The following is a 20898-nucleotide window of genomic DNA, read 5'->3' as shown; positions in this document are numbered from 1 at the left end:
CAGCTGACCAGACCATCAACTGACAAGTGTGGAACATTCAAATACAAAGTAGAATGCACACAGGTATTCTGGGAGGCTTAAGAGGTGAGAACATAGAGAAAGGTCTAATGACCAAAGGTGGCCAGGTTGCGAGGAGCATAAGTTTACTACACATCTTCCGCCTTTACATGGAAAAGAAAAATAAACACACGAAACCTAAAACGAAAGCATACACAACAACAATTAACAACAAAACAATTAGGAGGTCAGCGACCTCATGGACTTCCAGATGGTGAAGGAAAAGAAGCATTTCGTTTCGGGTCAAGGATGAAGAAAGGAAAGGGATTATCATGACCACCTACTCCCCTTTGATTGACAAAACAGGAAGAGATAGTCTACTCTCTGCAATCCGTCACTGACCAGCAAAAACAGGAAGAGACAGTGTATTTTCTCCAAATAGTCCTTGTCCGAAGTGGCTTCCCGCTCATTTTTGAAGATGCACAGTTCAACGGGTGCCTCCATGCTCAAAAGGTTCTGGAAGGATGTTCCCGAAGAGAAAGTTGGAGCCAGTTCTCTCACAGTCCAATTTGAATTCTGGACCAGGTGTCTCGGTTCTGGTTCTCTTTCTCGGGTTATGGGCCTCTTTCTGTGGCTCGGGCCTCTTTGTTTCTTTTATTTTTCTTCTTTTATTTTTTCTGTGGACTATCTGTCTCAGTACTGTGGGCTATAAAGCCCGGTTCTAGACGCGGAACATTCGTCCCAGTTCTGGGAACCGCTGAGTCACGATTTTGTGTCGTGGAACTGGAAGCTTTGTCCTGGTTCTTCTGGGAACCGCTATATCACAAATCTGTGGACTATCTGTAACAGTACTGTTGGCTATAAGACCCGGTACCTCCATGTCATGATTTTCTGTCGTGGTACTGGAACTTTGTCCTGGTTCTGAGAATAGCTCCGTCACAAAACTGTGTCGTGTTTTGGAACTCTTGTCCTCTTCTGGCTCTCGGGGCCTTTGTCCCCTTCCAGTCCTGGGACAAACTTTGTCCTCTCCCGGTACTGGTTGTGAGACCTTTGCCCCTTCTGGTTCTGGGGCCTTTGTTCCCTTCCGGTCCTGGGACCTCCTTTGTCCTCTCCCGGAACTGGTTGTGAAACTATTGTTCCCTTCTGATTCTGGAACCTCTGTCCCTTCTTGGTTGTGGGACCTCTGTCTCCAGCTGGTTCTGTCCACCGCTGGTTCTTGGACATTTATCTGCTGCAGATTGTGGGTCACCTCTTTGATCTGGGAGACCTTTGTTCCCTCCCTTCCCCTGTCAAAGAAGTAATGTGCATTGTGGTAATCATGACAGGTAATCTAAAACGCTAACAGTATGCAAGAATAGTCTCTGCCTCCACAGCCCCAGTGGCAGAAGTATTGAGCCCCGGGCATAAAGTGTGGGCACCCACAAAGTCCCTACCCCTAAATGTAATATAATGTGTGTGTGAAAGAGACAAATCAACCTGCACAATAACCAGGACAGGCAACCCCCACATCTCTCGATACCTTGGACTGAACTCCGACTGCAGAGGATATCTTAAACGTCATGGTACAGCCATATTAAAAGCCCCAGCGTACAAAAAAGAGCATGATAGATTAGCACAAAAAGCCACTCAGGCACTAGTGGTTAGAAATGCCAATGAGGCTATTTCTCAATCTCCCATCCTGCCCTCCTTTCATTCAGCCACAGCCTGTCCGCATGGGTCAGAACACTCAGTCTCCTCTGTGTATTCTACTTCCACAGAGTCCAGTGTAAAATCGTTTGGACTATGATGTGGGCATGGTCATTGTCACTTGTGATTCTACATTCCAAAGATTCAGGACTGTCCTCCCCCTGCCGGTCAGGGAAACCCAGAACACAGAGGTTGCATCTCCTCATTTGTCCCTCCGTATTCTCAATGTGGCGATCCAGGTATTGCACCTTCTCCTTAAATCCTCAGACTGCAGATTGCAATTTTCTCACCTCTTCAGTCAGGTCCTTGACCCTTTCTTCTATTTCCAGTGAGTACTCCACCTTCCGCAGGTCTGTTCTCAATAAGTTGATCTAAATGGATATATAGTCAATTTTTTGTTCCAGGGCGTGTTTTGAGGTTTCAATGGCTGCGAGGATTTGGGCACCAGTAGGCTCTGGTGCTGTCCTTTGCGACGGGCCTTCCCCCAGCTCAGTCTGCCTTGTGGGAACCTAGCTTACATCAGTAAACTGGTCCATACAGGTCTGTGGGAACTGTCTAGCAGACTTATCTCATACCATCTCTGGTGTTGCTCAGATATGCTTTACACAAGTGACCCCCTCGTCCAACCCAGCATCTCCCCAACGCAGCACAGTTTGCGGGTCTCTACGTATTTCAGCCCTGTAAATCAATCTTGTGATTACTGGGAGCCAACTGACCCCCTGATGCAAGACTCCAGGCACAGAGCACCTCAGCGCCCTGGTTTGGCTGCCATCTTATGTGCTCCACGGCTCACTCCGTTATCTGCTCAGTAATGGCATGGCCCGTCACCGCCAGGCGCTTGCAGTAGTCTGACTGGTGCCCTCATGATCTGGACTGAAATCTGGAGCTTGCCAGCTGTAGCGGACGCGCAGGGAGCAGATGGATTTAACAGGGTGCAGGTGGAGCCCTTCCTTAATGTGTGTGCTCATCCATCTTGCATTGCCACACCCCTAGGTATAAGCCAATTTTACCATGTTTTAGGGAGTGAGGACAAGCACTGGTAAGCAGTAGTAAAGTGCACAAAGTCATAAGGCCAATAAAAAAAACGAATTCAGCAAAACAGGAGGCCAAAAGGTTTGGGGGGAAGATAACCCTAAGGCTGAAAGGTCTAACAGTTAGACAGTCTTCAGGAGCACCCACAGGCTTCAATTATATCAACTTTAGATGCTCCCAGACACTACCCATGAAGAGCACAAAAAGTACTCTGGCTAAAATAATAACTCACCTCATGCTTCCGATGGACATGGCCTCCTGATAATATTCAAATATCTGAAACCAAGAACAATCAATTTAGGGGCCTCTAGCATCAACTAGGGAGGCTCTAACTTAGACGGTTATTACACCATCTCTCCCCAGCAGGAGGGCTTACCTGCTTCAGAAGCTAATTTGTACCTTGACTCCCTTCTTAACTGTGGCCATAAGAATCCACCAGTAATACACCGACACTTTCACAGAGCTCTGCGTTAATCAAGGACTGTGCCACAGCTATCCCCAGGAAGTCATGTTTATCTACTATCTACGCTCTTCTCCTGATCAGGTTTACCCTGGGCAGCTGTCTCTCCAAGTCTGTCTTCTCAGTCTATCAAAACGTTCATAGCTAAGTTCTCCACAATGGCTCCCCCCTTCATTTCTTTAAACTATCTTCATTGCCATTTTTCATTAAACAAACATCTTGCATAAGGGTTCCATAAACCTCACCATCTTCTTCTGAGGACTTCCAGCCCATATTAGGGCTTATACATACAACAATTACTAAGCAAAACATATTTGCCGCCGGTTGTAGAGATCATGGTCAGGAAAGGAGAGTTATGGGATAATCTTAGTCTAGATAGCCAGTATATGCATGAGATGAGGTTGTCGTCTGAACACTTTCGATGTAGATGTTAGAACTTCGAAACAGGGAACGGAACAGGGGTTAGAGAGCAGGCAGGGCAATAACACCTGTGCAGGGACATGGTAGAGTAACGAGTGCTAAGCACCTCAGCTGGGGAAGCAAATAGGGAAGAGCAGCCTGAAAGGTGCTAGCTATGCTAAAAAAAAACAAGCATTGGCATAGCCAATAGGTCTCAACTTAGGGACCTTATAAGTGTTTAGCCATGCAACAGTTGATGTTGTTGCTCCAAGGATATTGTGCTGCAGAACTAAATACTTATAAGGTCCCAAAAGCGAGACCTATTGGCTATGCCAATGCTTGTCTTCCATGTGGCTGTTCTGATGCCTGTTCATTTGAAGGGCCCATTTCCTGTATCATTGACAAGGGTCAGTGGCCATGGAGACTGGGAGCTCTGCCCAAGGCCGGTGTGTGCTGCCAGGTGTGATGGGAACCTGCAGGCTTTCCCACAGCAGGTAAACCGACCCCTCTCTAAATGTGGGGGCCGGATACCGGTGTGGGCAGGGGATTCAGATTTCAGCTCTTTTAACAACTATGAGTAAAACAAATGAGCACGCAAGGGCTGTCAGAGAATAAAACTTGGTCTTTAAGATGGGCAAATTCATCCAAATAGCAAGCTCCTCCTGAACTAAAGATCCTTAAATTGGCTATTACAAAACGATTTTGCCAGAGAATAAAATAAATTAAATAACACACACTGACTCTCAATTGCAGCTACACACCTTATGGCTGGATGGGGCTGGGTCCAAGTCCACTCTCTCTGTCTTGTTTATATTGCAGTTTCTTTAAGATTTGATAATGTGAGGTCCCCCAGACAAATGCAAGTATCCGTAGCCAGACCTAAAACGATGCTGTTTACCATTGTGCCAACCTCTGGCCTGACATCAATCAACACAAGGGGGTAGCATGAAGTGATGAAGGATAACTTTGCTGCAATGTGTGGTGTTAATTTAATGAAAATACAACTGATGGACGGTTCAATGGCACAAAAGCATTTAGGACAACTATGCATTTGTGTGGTTGCGATATTTTTCTCATTATTAAAGATTGCTGCATTTGGCACATAATACATTATCTGCTGCATAATCGGCAAATATAAAGACAAAACCATTTTGTTTCTCCCTCAAAGGGTTCAACAGTTACGAAAACCACAGCAACATGTTGCTGCGCAGAAGAAGGTTCTTTGCAAAGGTTGACTGGTCACCTTTCGGTTGCTTATTGCTACCATTAGGTGTTAAACTGGTACAATTGAACTGCCCAAACAGTGATAAGTTTAACAAGGAGGCATTGGAGGAATACCCAATGGAACAGAGGACAAGGAATACATGCGCCAATGTTCAGCATTCTGTTAGCCTCTAGCTAGGTTTGCGCTACTCCTATAAATCATACGTACAAACACACCACATAATTTAATGGTATCTTTCTAAATAAAGGATAGCTACTTACGGACCATATAGCATTAGATAGGTGAGAACACAGGCGTTTTAGGTACCGATTTTTTAAGTACAAGTAGTTCGGTGTTGCCTGTCCGCACTCACAGTTCATGCGTGGTAGGTTTTGATTTGAAGTGTCGTGTATGCAGCGACCAAACAGCGAGCTGTCTGGATGACGCACTCCGCTTTGGTCAGGACCAGAGCAGGCGCCGCGGGAGTGCGACCAGTGCTTCTGGGATTGGTTCTTAGCGAACGGAGAGCATGAAGAGGCTCGTAGTCGTGTTGTTCTCTCGCTGGGGAGGCGAGGCTAATCTGGGCTCAGGGCAAAGAGATTGGAGAGCAACTATGGTGGTAAGGTATCATCTTTGGGTGCTTTTGACCCAGGAACCGGAATGGTTCGGAACTATAGGAGATTGATGGTTATGGAATGGTGAAGATTTAATAACCTTACCACAGATAAAAAAAAATTGGGGTTACTGCCAACCACGTATACCTTGAATTTTTTTATCGGAAACTTTTATAAAAATTGGGGATACTGCCAACCACGTATACCTTGAATTTTTTTATCGGAAACTTGTCATCCACAATAAAACAGATAAAGACTGTCCTACACAGGAAAACAACTGCAGGGTACATAGTTTACATGCAATGAGAAGTCACCTACACAGTTTGAAGCAGACAATACTTCACAGTGAACTTTTATGAGCCAAAAGTAGTTGTCGCACCGTTGAAAGTTATGATCTAACACCGAATCAGATAATCAGATTCAGAAAAAGAAGATACCCAAATGAGGTTTCACAACTAGCCATCATCAAAGATGAACACTGAACAGGGGAGTCTATTGCACATAGAGACAGAAAGACCATAGATTCCTGCAAAAATCAGAATACATATATTTGGTTTTCTTATGTAGAACAGTCTTTATCTAATTATTCTGGCTCAGAAGATTCAGGTCTAAAAATGCAAGCCAATCACTGCTGCAGTTCATAGAAAAATTCGAATTCATATTGTTTTGTTTCAACTTTTCGTTGAATTTGTTCAATTGTATTTCTAACCCTAATAGAAAGCAAGAGATTCCTGAAAATCAGACTATATTAAGTTCATTACTACTTTCAGTATGCAGGCACATGCAATTAGAAGTATACTATCCAGACTTTGGGACATATTGGAAAATGAGGATGTACTTGATGAAATAGTCAGTGAAACCCCATTAATTACATACCATAAATGTCATTCATTTAAAGACAAATTGGTGAGAAGCTATTTACCAGATGATAAGCATACTATGTGACTGAGCTCTAGTACAGGTCTCCATGCATGTGGACATTTCAAGGATGTAAATATAGTAAGAATGTGTATGAATAGAATTTACCTGATCTAAAACAAAAACATAAAAACAAGCAGACAATAACTGCAGTACTGAATATTTTGTCTAAGGCACGGAGTGGTCTTGTAACAAAACGTATGTAGGTAGCACCATTTTTTCTGTGAAAAAAGGATACTGGAACATATTAGGGCAATATCTAATAAAGTTGGGCCACTTGGGCTTGATTTGCAATATACAATAGGCTTGTGTCAGCCAACATATCCAATTTTGGACTAGGTTATTCTAACCATGTGTAATTCTCATTTTAACAATAAGTCTCACTAAATAATAAGTAATACTCTGGTATTGGGTTGGATTGAATACAATTCCTTAAGACAGTGTATAATATTTTACCCCGTGCATTAAACCCAGACAGTTTCATTTATGTCCATGATTATGTTCAACATATCATATGGCATAAGATCTTACCCATTTTCAATATTGCACAGTGCATTATGCACTATGCACAGAAGATTTAAAATAATGAATGATTATATGGATACTAATCGGTCACCACACTGCTTTATACCCCTCTGTCTATTTCCATGAAATTTGTCAGTACAATTACTGCTTTGCCGTCGTACATTTGGAGATGGAGTGATTATTAGTATTACATGACCACTGGCAGCAAGATCATCGAGCTGGAATTTTAAACAGGATTTTGATGTAAGAAATCAAGTAATGGACGTTTCAATCGTGTGCAAACGGTCACCACAAGGAACTGCCCAGGGTCACGGGAGGGGTACCTTCATTGACTTTGTATTAATATCATCATTAATGCAGTCATTTGTGGGTTCCTTTACCATTGAAGCCAGCGAGTTCAGTGATCATAACCCCCTCACTGTACATATGAGGGGACCGTGGTCAGTGAAAGAAGGTATGAATACTTCTTCAGGCAGGGTGAGCACGACAGATGGAAGACGTCGCTTAAAATGGTCTAAGATCACCCCAGATCTATTGTCCAAAGAGATTAAAGCTGCATGTGCAGATGAGATCATGGTTTGTACACAAGATGGTGCTCAGCCATATAATGTCCTTAATGCCTTCCAAAGTTTAGCGGACAAGGTCTCAAAGCTGCTGTCAGCTCCAACAAACAAGTTGGAGATTAAGGGACCTAGATGGTTCAATCATGAGTGTTCTAAAGCTGCTAGAAATTTAAAAATAGTTCTGGCAGCTAAACCGAGGATAAAGGCAGAAGTTCAGGCTTGTCGAAAGATATATAAAACCACTATTGCCCGACATAAGGACATTCTTAGGGAAGAGGCATGGAGTGAGATACTTGACCCTTCTACTCTGCAGTGTAGCTCTAGATTCTGGGCAGTGATGAGGAAACCTTTTTTGGCCCAGGAGCAGGGTGATGGCCTGGAATGCCATATTTCTAAGGAGGACTGGGAGGCACATTATGAGAAACTGTACTGTAGCTCGGAAGTCGAGCCTCCTAGTTTTGCCACTTCTGTTGGGGGTGAAACAATTACCTTTTATCGAGGTGAAGTTATCGAGGGTATTGTGGGGCTAACAGCCGGTAAGGCACCAGGACCAGACGGGATTCCTCCGGACCTGTATAAGTCTGAGCCTAATTTTTGGGCACCCATACTAGAATCTGTTTTCAATGCTGCTGTGAAAGAGGGGTGTCCACAATCATGGGGTGTTTCAACAATTGTCCCGGTTTTTAAGAAGGGGGACAAAGGCAGCCCACATTGCTACAGACCTATTTCATTCATAGATTCTATGGTCAAAATTGTAGGCAGAATTCTATTGCAGCGACTTTCTGACTGGGCAGAGGGGAATAATATTATGTCCATTTCACAGTATGGATTCTGTAGAGGTCGTTCCACAATAACTCAGTGTCTTAACCTTTTTCTAATACTAAGTAAGTATACTGTAGTACAGAAGGGCACCATCCACCTCGCCTTCATGGATTTGTCCTCAGCTTTCGACTGTGTAAACAGGGGTAAGCTGTGGCAGTCCATGAGGGAGAAGGGGGTGGATACCGGTGTAGTTGATTTTTTGGCTGACTTACACAACAACACCAGAGCTAATGTGAGATATTCTCAAGAACTGTGTGTATCAAATAACTTTAAAATTAGAAAAGGTGTACGTTAGGGATGTATCTTGGCCCCTTTTCTTTTTAATTTTTATATTAACGAGCTAGATAGCGTATTACAGAATGATCAGGCTGACTATCCTAGAGCCGGCAGGCGGGGAATTCCTATTTTACTGTATGCAGATGATGCGGTTCTAATTTCGAGAACGGAGAAGGGCCTTCAATCACTCTTAGATGCTTTTAATTTATTTATGACAGATAGAGATCTTTTGGTTAATAATTCTAAATAATTTGTCATGCAAGTAGGACAGCAACCAAGGAGGTCTTTCACATTTAAAATTGATGAAGCTATAATTCCGTTAACAAAAACATTCTCCTATCTTGGGGTTCTTTTTGACACTAAACTTAATTGGGCCCCTCATCTTGCAAAAAAGAAAGGAGAATTTGTAAGGGTTAATGCCTCAATTTTTAACTTTGCTGCCAGAATTGGGAAAAAACCCATTTGTGCCATGCTTAAACTGTATAATGCAAAGTCAGTGGCAACTGCAATTTACGGCAGCGAAATTTGGGGTTATGCTGATGGTGAGCATCTGCAGACTGACGATAATTCTTTTCTGAAGCGTCTTTTATGTGTCCCTACAGGCACATCTAACTTTGCTGTGCATGAAGAGTTAGGGGCGCAATACGTAAGTGATTTGTTCTCCTTACGTCCCTTGACCTGTTGGCTTAAATTATGGTTAAATCAGGATATGCCATTAACGCATTTGATTATGAGGGATTTCTTGGGTCGGGACAAGGTAATGTGCACCCCTTGGATCAAATATCTGAAGTCAAATTTTTCCAGGCTAGGCCGACTAGAACTGTTTGAAGATCCGAGCAAAATTGTACAAGGGGACCTGGAGCTCATCAAACGGGCCTTCCTTATGGATAGGAGGTCCCGGAGGGAAGGGTGGGGAGCTCCAGAAACAAAGCGTGAGGAAATTTGCCATGCTGAAAACTTGTGAAACAATAGAACTGTACCTGACTGGCTCATTGATCACCCATGAAAAATGTTTGCTGACAAGGTTTAGGCTAAACCTTTTTCATCACCTGCTGATCAGACCAAAAACAGATATTTTTAACAAACTGGCAGCACCCTGCGGCTGCGACGGAAAGTCTCCGCAGGATATGCTGCATTTTATATTTTTATGTAAGTTTTATGAGTTCCCCCGTAAGCGCTATCTGCTGACCCTTTTAAAAAAACTTGATTTTATTCAAATCAGACCGGCACTAATGTATCTACAACTCTTGCATAGTGATTGTATCCTCCAAATGAAGGAATTTTTAAAACTAACTGTCAAACTGAGAATTTGTATGGACCAGTAATGACTCATTGCGTATTTTGCACTATTTTTATGTCTTTATCTCTAGTAATGTTGTATTTGGTGGAAAAATGTACAACCATTCACTATCTGGCATTTTACTTGAAATGTGCTTATATGTGTGACATGTATTTTATATTGTATATGTACTTTTATGGTCTATAAAAGAACCGAAATAAAGTATTTATGATGATGATGATGAATACAATTCCTTAAGACAGTGTATAATATTTTACCCCGTGCATTAAACCCAGACAGTTTCATTTATGTCCATGATTATGTTCAACATATCATACGGCATAAGATCTTATCCATTTTCAATATTGCACAGTGCATTATGCACTATGCACAGAAGATTTAAAATAATGAATGATTATATGGATACTAATCGGTCACCACACTGCATTATACCCCTCTGTCTATTTCCATGAAATTTGTCAGTACAATTACTGCTTTGCCGTCGTACATTTGGAGATGGAGTGATTATTAGTATTACATGACCACCGGCAGCAAGATCATCGAGCTGGAATTTTAGATAGGATTTTGATGTAAGAAATCAAGTAATGGACGTTTCAATCGTGTGCAAACGGTCACCACAAGGAACTGCCCTGTTTCTATTTCCAGATAGTCATGGGATTTTGATTACACTTTTTTTGTGTGCCTGTTTCTTTTGCATATTATTTGCCAATGGAGTGAACATTACTGAGATTATCTAACTTTGACAGCATTGCTATTGAGCCCGAAAGTCAAACCAGCAATGTATGAATCTGATTCAGTCACATTTTAAAAAAGATTATGCTCTATTGTTTAATTAATGAACTGATTATATTATTTGGAAATATTCTGAGGTTGAGATTTCGCGTCCATTAGTATATATTTGTAATATTTTGTATCACTTTGTTGGGGCGGTGTCTTCATAAATGCGTGAACGTAAACAGGAAGTTATATGTTAAAGATCTGCATTAAGTCGAAACACTTTTCTTTTAACTACTGAAAAAGCAAACCCAGGTGAGGCTTGGATGCTTCTTCGATGGTGGCATAGTGTCATATGTGTAGTTGTTGTCCTGAAACCGAGCCATGGTCCCATAACTGGTGGTAGAACATGTGTGAGTGAGTGTGTATGAGTAAGTGAGTGAGTGTATGTGTGTGTGTATGTGAGAGTGTATGTGTGAGAGAGTGTGTATGTGGTAGTGTGTATGAGAGTGTGTGTGTAAGAGTGAGTGAGTGAGTGTGAGAGTGAATGTGTGTATGAGAGTGAATGTGTGTATGAGAGTGTGTGTGTGAGAGAGAGAATGTGTGTGTGTGTGTGTGTGTGTGTGAGAGAGCATGTGAGGTGTGTGTGTGTGTGTGTGTGTGTATGTGAGGTGTGTGTGCGTGAGAGAGTGTGTTTTCTCGTTCTAAAACCATTCTCTTTCCCTGCTGAGCTGGTAGCCCAAGGGGCCCTAGAAAGTGATATGGATTCGATTGTTGGGGATTTCCGGTACATGAAAGAGTAATAAGGAGACTTAATTGTTTTCTGAAGTAAATATGCCTTCATAGACAGTGACATTGTAAAGGCATTAAGTGACTAGATAGATTCTGGAACTTACAGTGAACTTGGTTTTGCACAACGCTCTGAACATCTACAAGATCACTGCTGGTATGTGCTGTAGAGAGAAAGTTTGGGCTTCACTAGTAGAGAGTGTCCTTTTCTTTGCACGGAACCCAGCCAAAACCATAGGGGGGGAGGGGTAGTTTGCACAGTCCATCTCGATTAAAATTATACATTTAGTGGGAGGCATCCAGCAACTTTGAAGATGATCCATCAGATACTCTGATCAAGCTTTTGTTCAGACCGAATGGGAAGGAAATAACAGGGCTGTCATTTGATTTTTAGTGAGCAATATGACAAACCCTTCTTGAGTCGCCGGTGCAGCTGAAGCACAGGGTCATATGTTTCCATATTATCATGCAAAATATGGAAATTAGGATACCTGAAATTAAACGGAAGTGGAAAGAGCAGTGCAATCTAAGAAATATGACCCAAAAGCATGAACCACGATTTAATAATCATTATAGTAGGATTCTGCAATACACAGGAAACTTCAGGTTGAATTCCAATTAGCCATTTCTGTCACGTTGCAGTTTACAAGATGAAAAAAATATAATAAAGCAAATGCTTTTCGTTTAGCGACTGTTTACAGAGGTAGTCATATTTCTGACTGAGGTCTGTACGAAAAGGCAGCAATTCTGTCCTGCTGACAATCGCACTACAAAACTGTCACAGCGTATCCCACCTAACAGGTGCCTAACTTGGATAGGATCTTTCAGCGGAGGCCTACCAAAGACTCGAGAAAATAAAAATCTGTAGGTAGACATTCAAAAGGCGAGCACTTCTTTCATTACTTAAAACAAAATACCGATGTATCATTTCCCAATCAGCCTTAACGACAAATGAATCCTTCCTTACGCTGGATGAAATAACGTAATTAATACCTACAGGTTTTGCTAATTATGACACAACTATTAAGCACATCATGAGCTAAATATATGCCCTTTCTCACCAATAAAAGAGTAGCCATGCTTCCCGTCTGTTATGGGATGCAGTTTGTGTAACAGGGCCTGCAACAATTTACACCTCAGGCCAAAAAGGTGTTTACTTAACACTCAATAAAACATTCGGCATTTTTGCTTTCAGGAAAAGATTTCTAATTGAAATACTTTATCCTGAAAACGACAGAAACATGTTTTATACAAATAGGTATCTAAACTCTTTCATATATAATCCACATATGGATACATGCATGCACAAATACTGCAGACAATGCAAAATTAGAGTCTTCCTAAATACTTTGTAATGCCAGTCTATTTTGAGTGGCTGCAAATAAAGATTGTTTATATAAAGCATCCTAGTCGTTTGATTTCAATCTCTAAAATTATGTATGTAAATTTAAAAAATGAAATCCATCCACACAGTACTTTTATGCAAGCCCGCCATAAATGGCTGTGCCTGCAAGGGTTAACCGGTTACAGTGTTCAGCTTTGCTCTACGAACCAAACAGCCAAATTAAAACAGCAGCCTTCAAAAGGGGTAGGACAAAGCTGTGTGTCTATCCGTGGGATTTATGTGGTGCGAGAGCTTGCAGCAGGCCTTAGAGCGCCATTCTTCCTTCACACCTACAGGATTCTGCAACGCACATCTGCAACAAAGGCACGCTTGTTTTATGCTGATGGTGTTCCAAGTCCACGCTGTTCCATTTCAGAGCCCACTGCTGGGCTCCCCCGGGCCTCCCTCCTGCAGCACACCAGCAGAATGAGAATACAGGACCAGCAAATGGAGAAAGAAAGCACACGCCACACCGTTCACGCAAGATGTGAGACAAAGAATTGGAGGCTGTAGTTAAACGACAGGTGCAGCTATAAAATGGTCGTGAAAAGCAATTAAAAATCCAGGCTCTACCAGATTTATAGACAAAAATATATATTGCTACCGGAGACGCGCAGTTAATAATTCATAGTATCTGCACTAACAGCTCTGACATACCTCTCTCTCACCCGCTGTTTTTAGATGACAGATAGACACGCATTTCAGATGCGTTTTTTGCAGAGGAAATCATAGTACCAATTTTAAACACAGTTAAGTAAATCACTGCGCTGCTTATTTAAAATAAAAATATTTATAGTTTAAAAGCACGCTAGATCTGTAAAGACACGGACAGCCCTCGCATGTTTGACATTTTAAAACGTTCGAGCATAAAATCGCCACATCTATGGTTAATAAACCCATCTACTTCATCCCAAAACCTATAGACAATTACTAGCAAGCGGATAATTACGAATGCGCAGTGATGAAGCGAGAGCACATACCTGCTTGTATTTTCTGTTGATCATCCGGTCGCATCCGTTTCCAGCCCTCCGTGTGTCGAACAGCATAAAAAGACTGAACCAGGAACATCCACAGCTTATCACGCAGAGCCTGGATCTTGCACGTAAAAGCCTGTGTTCAAGCAACAAATCAGCAGCTGGTGAGAGCCTCGTTGTCATAGCGACCAGTCATTACTCCCGTCAAAATCTACTTACTCCCTAAGCCAGATCAATGATGTCATCACTTAGATGCCATCATCACGCAGGTTCTACTATCAGAAGGCTTTGTTGTGCTCGGTGCCAGTGTTTTCCCACTATGCAAGCAGAGCACTCCTGCACGCGCCGCAGCGCCTTCGCAAGCGCGCGCAGTCCCTTCAGCGGGACTCCTTGCACATAGCCTGAAGCAGACAGCTGTCACACAAGGTCAAATGCGAGGTGCAGGCAACTGAACTCAGCGAATGCCATAAGTTACCCCCAGAAGATGCTGGAACAGGTTACAGGCGACCCCACTTCTACTGGGCGTTTGGCCGTTTCTGTGCCTTTCAGTTTAAAACAAGAGAGCCCAATGCAGTGGAGAGGCGCATTAATAGCACGAATTAAATCATGCGTGTGTAGTAAGTAGACACATCAAACCTCGCATCTAAGGGAGCACGCTTGAACACGATTCTAGCACACTATTAAGATAAGATGTAATTCTAAGTTCTATTTAAAGATCACAACGTTTATTATTTATAAAATAAAAATAATAAATAATAATAATTTTTAAAAAAGCACACACGGTTAATGTGGTGGCAGGTGAGTATTATGGTATAAGCGAGCGATAGCGCTAACCTGAGCAGCTGCGGCTGATCTGCGAGCAGCAGGGACCACAAAAGAGGAGTCCGGGTGAATTGCAGTTTTGGGGTACCACCTCTTCATCTCCCCAGGTCACCCTTTACCAGGTTGTGCCTTTCACGCTCACAAATGATCATTTAAGCAAGCCAATAACGTAAGTGCCAGGACGCGCCTTATTGTCAAAGGAAAGCACTGAACGGGAAACATGGTAGCGAGGTGGCAGCCATATGTAGGGGGTCTAACATTTGTTAACTTGAATTTCGCTTCAATTCATTACCAATGAACACATTTTACGTAGAAAATAGAACATTCCCATCTCTACTCACAGGTTTAGCCTAACCTGCCCATGTTTTATAGCAATAAAACCTTATTATTCATCAATATGTACTCCCATTTCCATTCCACACATTACTAATAATATCGTTTCATGCTGATAGCTTAATGACCATCCTTTCATCACCTCATTTGTCCGTCTCATTAAAAAGCAGACTTCAAGAGCAGCAACTTCTCAAATGCACAATCTGAGCTGTGATCATGGTGGCCTCAGTGTGTGCGCGCCACGCTGCCTGCTGACCTGGCCTCTAGGACAACACCAGAACTGAGGAGTCAAACAACACAGGGGAAGAGACAGTATAGGCCAACACAATTCCGTCATGCTTCAACATAGGCGCCCCCACCCCCTCCACCGGATGGGCTCGACCTCTTATGGGGAGCTCGAAATAAATCTTTGAATCTGGATAAATGCAGAGATCCAGTTTTTACTTAACATGGCTAAGGGTACACTCAAGATTTCTCCTTTATTTAGCACGTATCCTTGTCATGGTTAAACAAAATGTTTTCGATGTTTAATGAAAGTGGTGTTTCATATATCCATCGTGAATTGCCTACATCAGGGGTCTCCAACGTTTTGTGTAATATGAGCTATTTTATTTCAATTGAAATCATCATAAGCTACTATTAGTAGTGTTGTAATAATTACCACATCAGACGAGACAACATTAGTTGCCATCATATGAAAGTTTACCAGCAGTGACCACCTTACTGCATCAGGCAAAGTTGCCAGTAGTAAAGTAAACAATCTTTGACTGTTTGGGATGCCTCTATGTAGGTTATACATGTCAACCACAGTGCAGTGGCCCTGGTACAAAAGTAATAAGTCTTCCCACATGATGTATCACTTAAAAATCAGTGTCAAACATATTTTGGAAATGCAACCATTTTTCTATAAACATCAGTTGATGAATTCTGAAAATACACACATTTTCATCTTAAAAAGGCAATTTCGGCCTGAACATATAAATTCAGCCAAACAAAAATTTCCAATATAAGGCTTTGATGCACAAAGGAGAGCTACTTGTGGGTAGTTGGAGAGCTACCAGTAGCTCACGAGGTACTTGTTGGAGAAGCCTGGCCTACATGTTTTTGCCGTACCTAATCCAGTTCAAAAGGGTCTCCAGCTTTCTTGAGTGCTCAAAGACAATCCCTGCCTATTGGCGAATGCTATTATATGCAAGTTAGCAGAGGCATGCGTTTCTCATACCTAAATACATGTAATTGAGTTACCTGCGACATGGATTTGAAAAACAATATATAACTATGTTTACGAATGTTAAAAACTGCATTGAGCATATGCATAAGCTATTACTCAACACACCCACTGGTGAGCAAAACCACAGCACTTTGTGAAAACCCCAATCAATGTTGTGTACACTGCGCACATCACTTCAAACCATATATATACTTTGCACAATCGTAAATCACAAAGTTCCAAAAAGACCTCAAATTAGTCATGGTCAAGGGGGACTTTCCCATTTTCCAAGGTCGATAAATTCAATTCAATATAATCTTTATTCGGCAGAAGCCATCAAAGCAAAACAAATATACAGTATGAAAAAGAAAAAATATCAACAGATTAAAGACCAGCGACAGAAAATTAAATCTTCACAATCAGTGCACAAAGCATGTAAGCATCACAGACATAAAAATTCATAGCACTTCCTGATAATAAAAGCCACTCTTATAAAATGTAAAATTGCATCACAAATTTCTATTAAACTAAGACACTGCAAAATCACAAGCCTTTCCTCATGCTGTCTCAAGTTTATATTGTGTAAAATAGGGACCAGAAAGCGGATCCATGGAGCAGAATACAAAGTGTAAAGAACGTAAAGTGACTTGTAGTTTGTTTGGAGACATCATCACATCGACAAGGAGGTAAATCGTGTTGCCAAGGACCTTGCAAGGGAAAAGCAATCAAAGTGCAAAGTGCGCATTCTAAAAAGGGTAAGATAAGAACAATGGGTAGAGTTCGTGACCTAGTCTAAATACGGTTCCAGACCCCTTGTTGTTGAAATTGACCAGTATCTTACAGTTCACTCCTTACACTGGACCCTCTCAAGGCCCAAATTTGCACAGGGATTTAGAATGCTGTTTGATTGTTTGGTATAGGGTCTCGAAAGAGGCACAGTTCTTCCATATAACCAAAAAATAGTCTAATAAGACCTGTAGGCCGTTTGCTGTGCAGGCAAGAACCACTGCATTGTCCGCATATAATAAGATTGGTATTGATTTTGTTCCCATATGTGGCATGTCTTTCCCTTTATTAACTAGATATTAATTGATCCTATTTATATTAAGTAGGAAAAGAAAGGGAGCCAAGATATACCCTAAAACTGGAGTGGAGCTAATATGGGGAAAATTCCCCTGAGGGGCCTTAACGAACCCTTACCATTAGGTCTTTATGCAAACGCATTATGAGGACATAAAGTTCTTTTTCAACTCCCAGCTTTTCCATTAATTCCCATAACTTTGAGCTGTTCACTATGTCAAACGTGGATGATAGATCAGTAAAGTCCAGATTAAGGATCTCTCTTTGGCCCGAACATATTTCCCTGTTATAAGGTAGAGGCTTAGGCACTGATCAACAGTACTGATGCTTGGGCTAAACCTGTACTGAACTTCGTTAGGATATTATTTTCATCGGCCCAGCACCCCAGATGGGACAAAAGTACACAGCCCAGAATCTTAATGCTAGAGCCCAATGATGAACTTAGCCTATAAAAGGATGGCAGGGATCTATCTCCCTTTTTAAAAAATAGGGACAACAACAGCTGTCCTCCAGGAGTCTAGAATAGAGCATGACACAGCAGATCTAAAAACATTTGTTAGCAAGGGATGTGTATTTGATTTAAAAGTATCTGCTGGGACTTTCTGGGGTGGCCTAATGGAGGTAAATTGTCCAATATTGACCTACAAATGTTCTTAAACCTATCTTGTATGGTGTCAGGTCCTATCTCTTCAGTTAGACCGGTTAAAATAGAGACCATATTCTCAACCACAATAACTCGATTAAATACAATATGGTCAATCTTACCCCATTTTAACCTTAATTCTTTGTTCTGGGAGTAAGCTATCCCATCCCTTATTTTAGGGCATTTAGGTGTGGTGTAGGAATTCAGTGTGATAATGAGAGGAATATGATCACTTGAAAATTTACTAGGCACTTTAAAATCTAAGAGTAAGGGAAAAAGCTCAGCCGATATCACAATATGATCAATAGTACTCCCTGAATGGGTACTCAAAGTTGGGATACAGGCATTTTTCTCATAAAACAAGTCGCTAGAAAAAATGTAAATATATTTCAAAATAAGGGTTTATAGTCCCTCACCATAGACTGTATGTTTAAAATGAGTAACATTATCATTCGTTGAGTTCATAAAACCACACACAGTTACCAAAATGTTGACATAAAGTAGTATTAAAATTCCCAACCCATATTATATAGACAATGCAATTTGCTTTCTAATAAAAGTATTCTAAAAACCCATCCAAGTGGTCTTTTGCATCCCTCGAGTTCTGATTAAAGCTATTATAATAGAAATTGAGCAGCCTGATGCCAGGTTCAACAAGGAAAAATAAAAGGGATATAAAAAAATAAGGAGAAGAGTAAAGTTCTGAGGGTTGAAATGCAGTAATTTGTCCTGAGGAAAAAGTAGAAATGCTTCCCTTTGCTCTTCCCACCTTTGAGGGCAGGGCTACCTGGACAATGGCATGGTACCCGTCAATATAACACCTGTCATCCATATTTATTGGCAGCAAATAATTTTGAAGACACTAATGAACCTAACCCAGTCAGGATTTGTAAATTTTGAGCAAGCTCCTGCAATGTTCCAAGAAATAAGGCTAAGAACACCTCGTACTGGACAAAAGTCTTGAACTGTGGGCAGTTCTGCTTCACCCTGTAATTGATAAGATCCAAATAATGGAGGGTTAGCTTCAAGATCTTGTGATGAAGAACGCTTTCCTGCACCCAATGATTAGGGAATTAACATTTGTATACGTATATACAAGGTGCCGTGGGCATCCTTTAGTGGGTGGGAATCAACGAATAAATTTGTGAATCCCGCAATTAATGTGATTTCTGCAATATTGTGGAGAAATATTCTCAGTACATAACACATGATACATAAAATAACAAGACTGACCAGGGTTTCGTTCAATGATATAGATTGTCCAAGTTCTCTGTAGTTGTCAATACATCACTATATACAAAGTGCAAATGACGCAGTGCTCTGGCAAATGGGTGAATATTTACAACATAAATACCAGACACTATGCACCCCGGTTCAATAAATAGCTTCAAACAAGATAAACAGATGCATATCCATCCTAATCACATTCAATGTATGAACCCAGGAAGAGATGTCGACGTTCCAACCCACAATTATTAGAGGAGTCTCAACAGGACTAAGTCGTTTAGCTTAAAACTGATAGCAATGTAACTAGTCAACTGAGTTAGGCATAAAATAATCCGAAGCCCAGCCAAACTGGTCTGGTCTCCGTTGAATGTCTGCACCGCCTGGTGGGCGATCATTTGCGGCGGCACCAGCCATATTAATGAGACTCTTAGTCATGTTCTCATCCGCTTTGTGGAAGACCCACCACTTATTAGTTGGCATTTGTGCTGTCAATAATAGATTACTCACTTCTTTGGGACCAGCAATGACCTGATCTCTTCTGTTCACTATGGGAATCAGGAGCATGAATGCTTGCTCCAGCTGATGTTTTCCCATGGCTTTAATCTTGGATTCAGTCTTAGTACAAAAGCCACTCATTAGTGCTTCAATTTTGGTTTGAAACTGGTTTAAAATCTCCAAGATGGAGAGGTGGGTGTCTTTTGTAAATTCATCATGACCATTCCTTGGTTTAGCCCCTTCCAACATATCAACCCCATTGTCTTTTCCTTTTGTTTTTCCATACACGGGGCCACATTCCACAGGGGCTGATTTCCTCAAGAGTCTTCCTTAGCATCCCTTCTCTTTTTTGGTCCCAGCTCCTACTGGTGACAAAGTGCTGCTGTTTTTGGCATGTACCGCGTTGTGGGGCCAATTGCTTCCTTTTGTGCGCTCAACTGGCGCGGGGTCCGGATCTTCCCCCTCTGCCTCAAGGGAAGCTGGGAAACTAAGTCCTGGTCCCAGCTCCTGCTGGTGACAAAGTGCTGCTGTTTTTGACGAGTCCAACTTAAACTTCCACACAAATCTGAGAGCTCCACAAGAGAGCTCTTGTACTGAGAGCGATTCCTCAGATTCTGATAGGGAGGATAATGACCAACAAAGACAAAAGTATAGGAATAGCAGGTACGGCAAAGGTCCTCAACGGTACACCCACACATCAGGACTCAAGGAATACATGAATCCATTCTTTGATGGAATCCCTACAATTATTATGGACAGTTGTCACAACAGTTCTCCCATCCCCCCAACTTTCCCTGGTTCTCCATTATGTAGCTTGTTTTAGGAAGAGGCAGAGGGAAGAGAAGAGGAAAGCAAAAAGAACAAAGAGTACAATGGGACAAAACACCAAAGCAACTGAACAAAGACTACCAAAAACTAGGAATGAGCAGTTCATCAGTCCAATAATTAACCCAAGTGAACAGACTCTCTCAAGTGAGTAAATGGATGTACTCAACAAGGGACTCGTCTTTGTGCCTACTATTAAACCAGATGTGTTCAAAATGAGGATGAGTACACAAATTTATTTCGCAAGACCTGTTATTTGTAAATCAAGAAAATCGATGAGAAAGTCCATCAGTAAACACCAGTTTGAGAAACAAATCTAATTCCAACTCTCCCCCTATAGCAATGCTCCCCAAAATATTAGCCTTTGAACAGGAAGTCCCAACTGACAAAGACCTGCTAAAGGATGATCAAACTAGATTCTTTCACAATCTAAGCAGCAGAGAACAATGGGCTCCAAGAGAATAGGCAAATATAGAGACAGTGGGGATAAAACCAGCGATTTAAGCAATTGTAATCATGCCAAAAGACATGTATAGAAACAAATGTCTCAGATTACTGAACGAGAAAAGGAACTACAAGAGATTACTGAGAGAGCTCACCCAAGAC

At 41.6% G+C, this 20898-nt stretch overlaps 1 protein-coding gene across 2 annotated transcripts in view; it reads right to left on the bottom strand.

Moving 5' to 3' along the window:
• BTBD8 (BTB domain containing 8) overlaps positions 1-20898 on the bottom strand; it is a 430373-nt gene that overhangs the window by 188746 nt on the left and 220729 nt on the right. For both annotated transcript variants that reach the window (XM_085602178.1, XM_085602180.1), the window contains one exon: positions 13664-13793. In XM_085602178.1, coding sequence (XP_085458304.1) covers positions 13664-13793 — 130 coding nt within the window. The remainder of the gene's footprint in view (positions 1-13663; positions 13794-20898) is intronic.

The sequence above is a fragment of the Triturus cristatus genome, chromosome 4_2 (assembly GCF_964204655.1).
Source record: "Triturus cristatus chromosome 4_2, aTriCri1.1, whole genome shotgun sequence".
Lineage (NCBI taxonomy): Eukaryota > Metazoa > Chordata > Amphibia > Caudata > Salamandridae > Triturus > Triturus cristatus.
The sequence above is the reverse complement of the archived record's forward strand: the minus strand, read 5'-3'. Positions and strand labels throughout refer to the sequence as shown.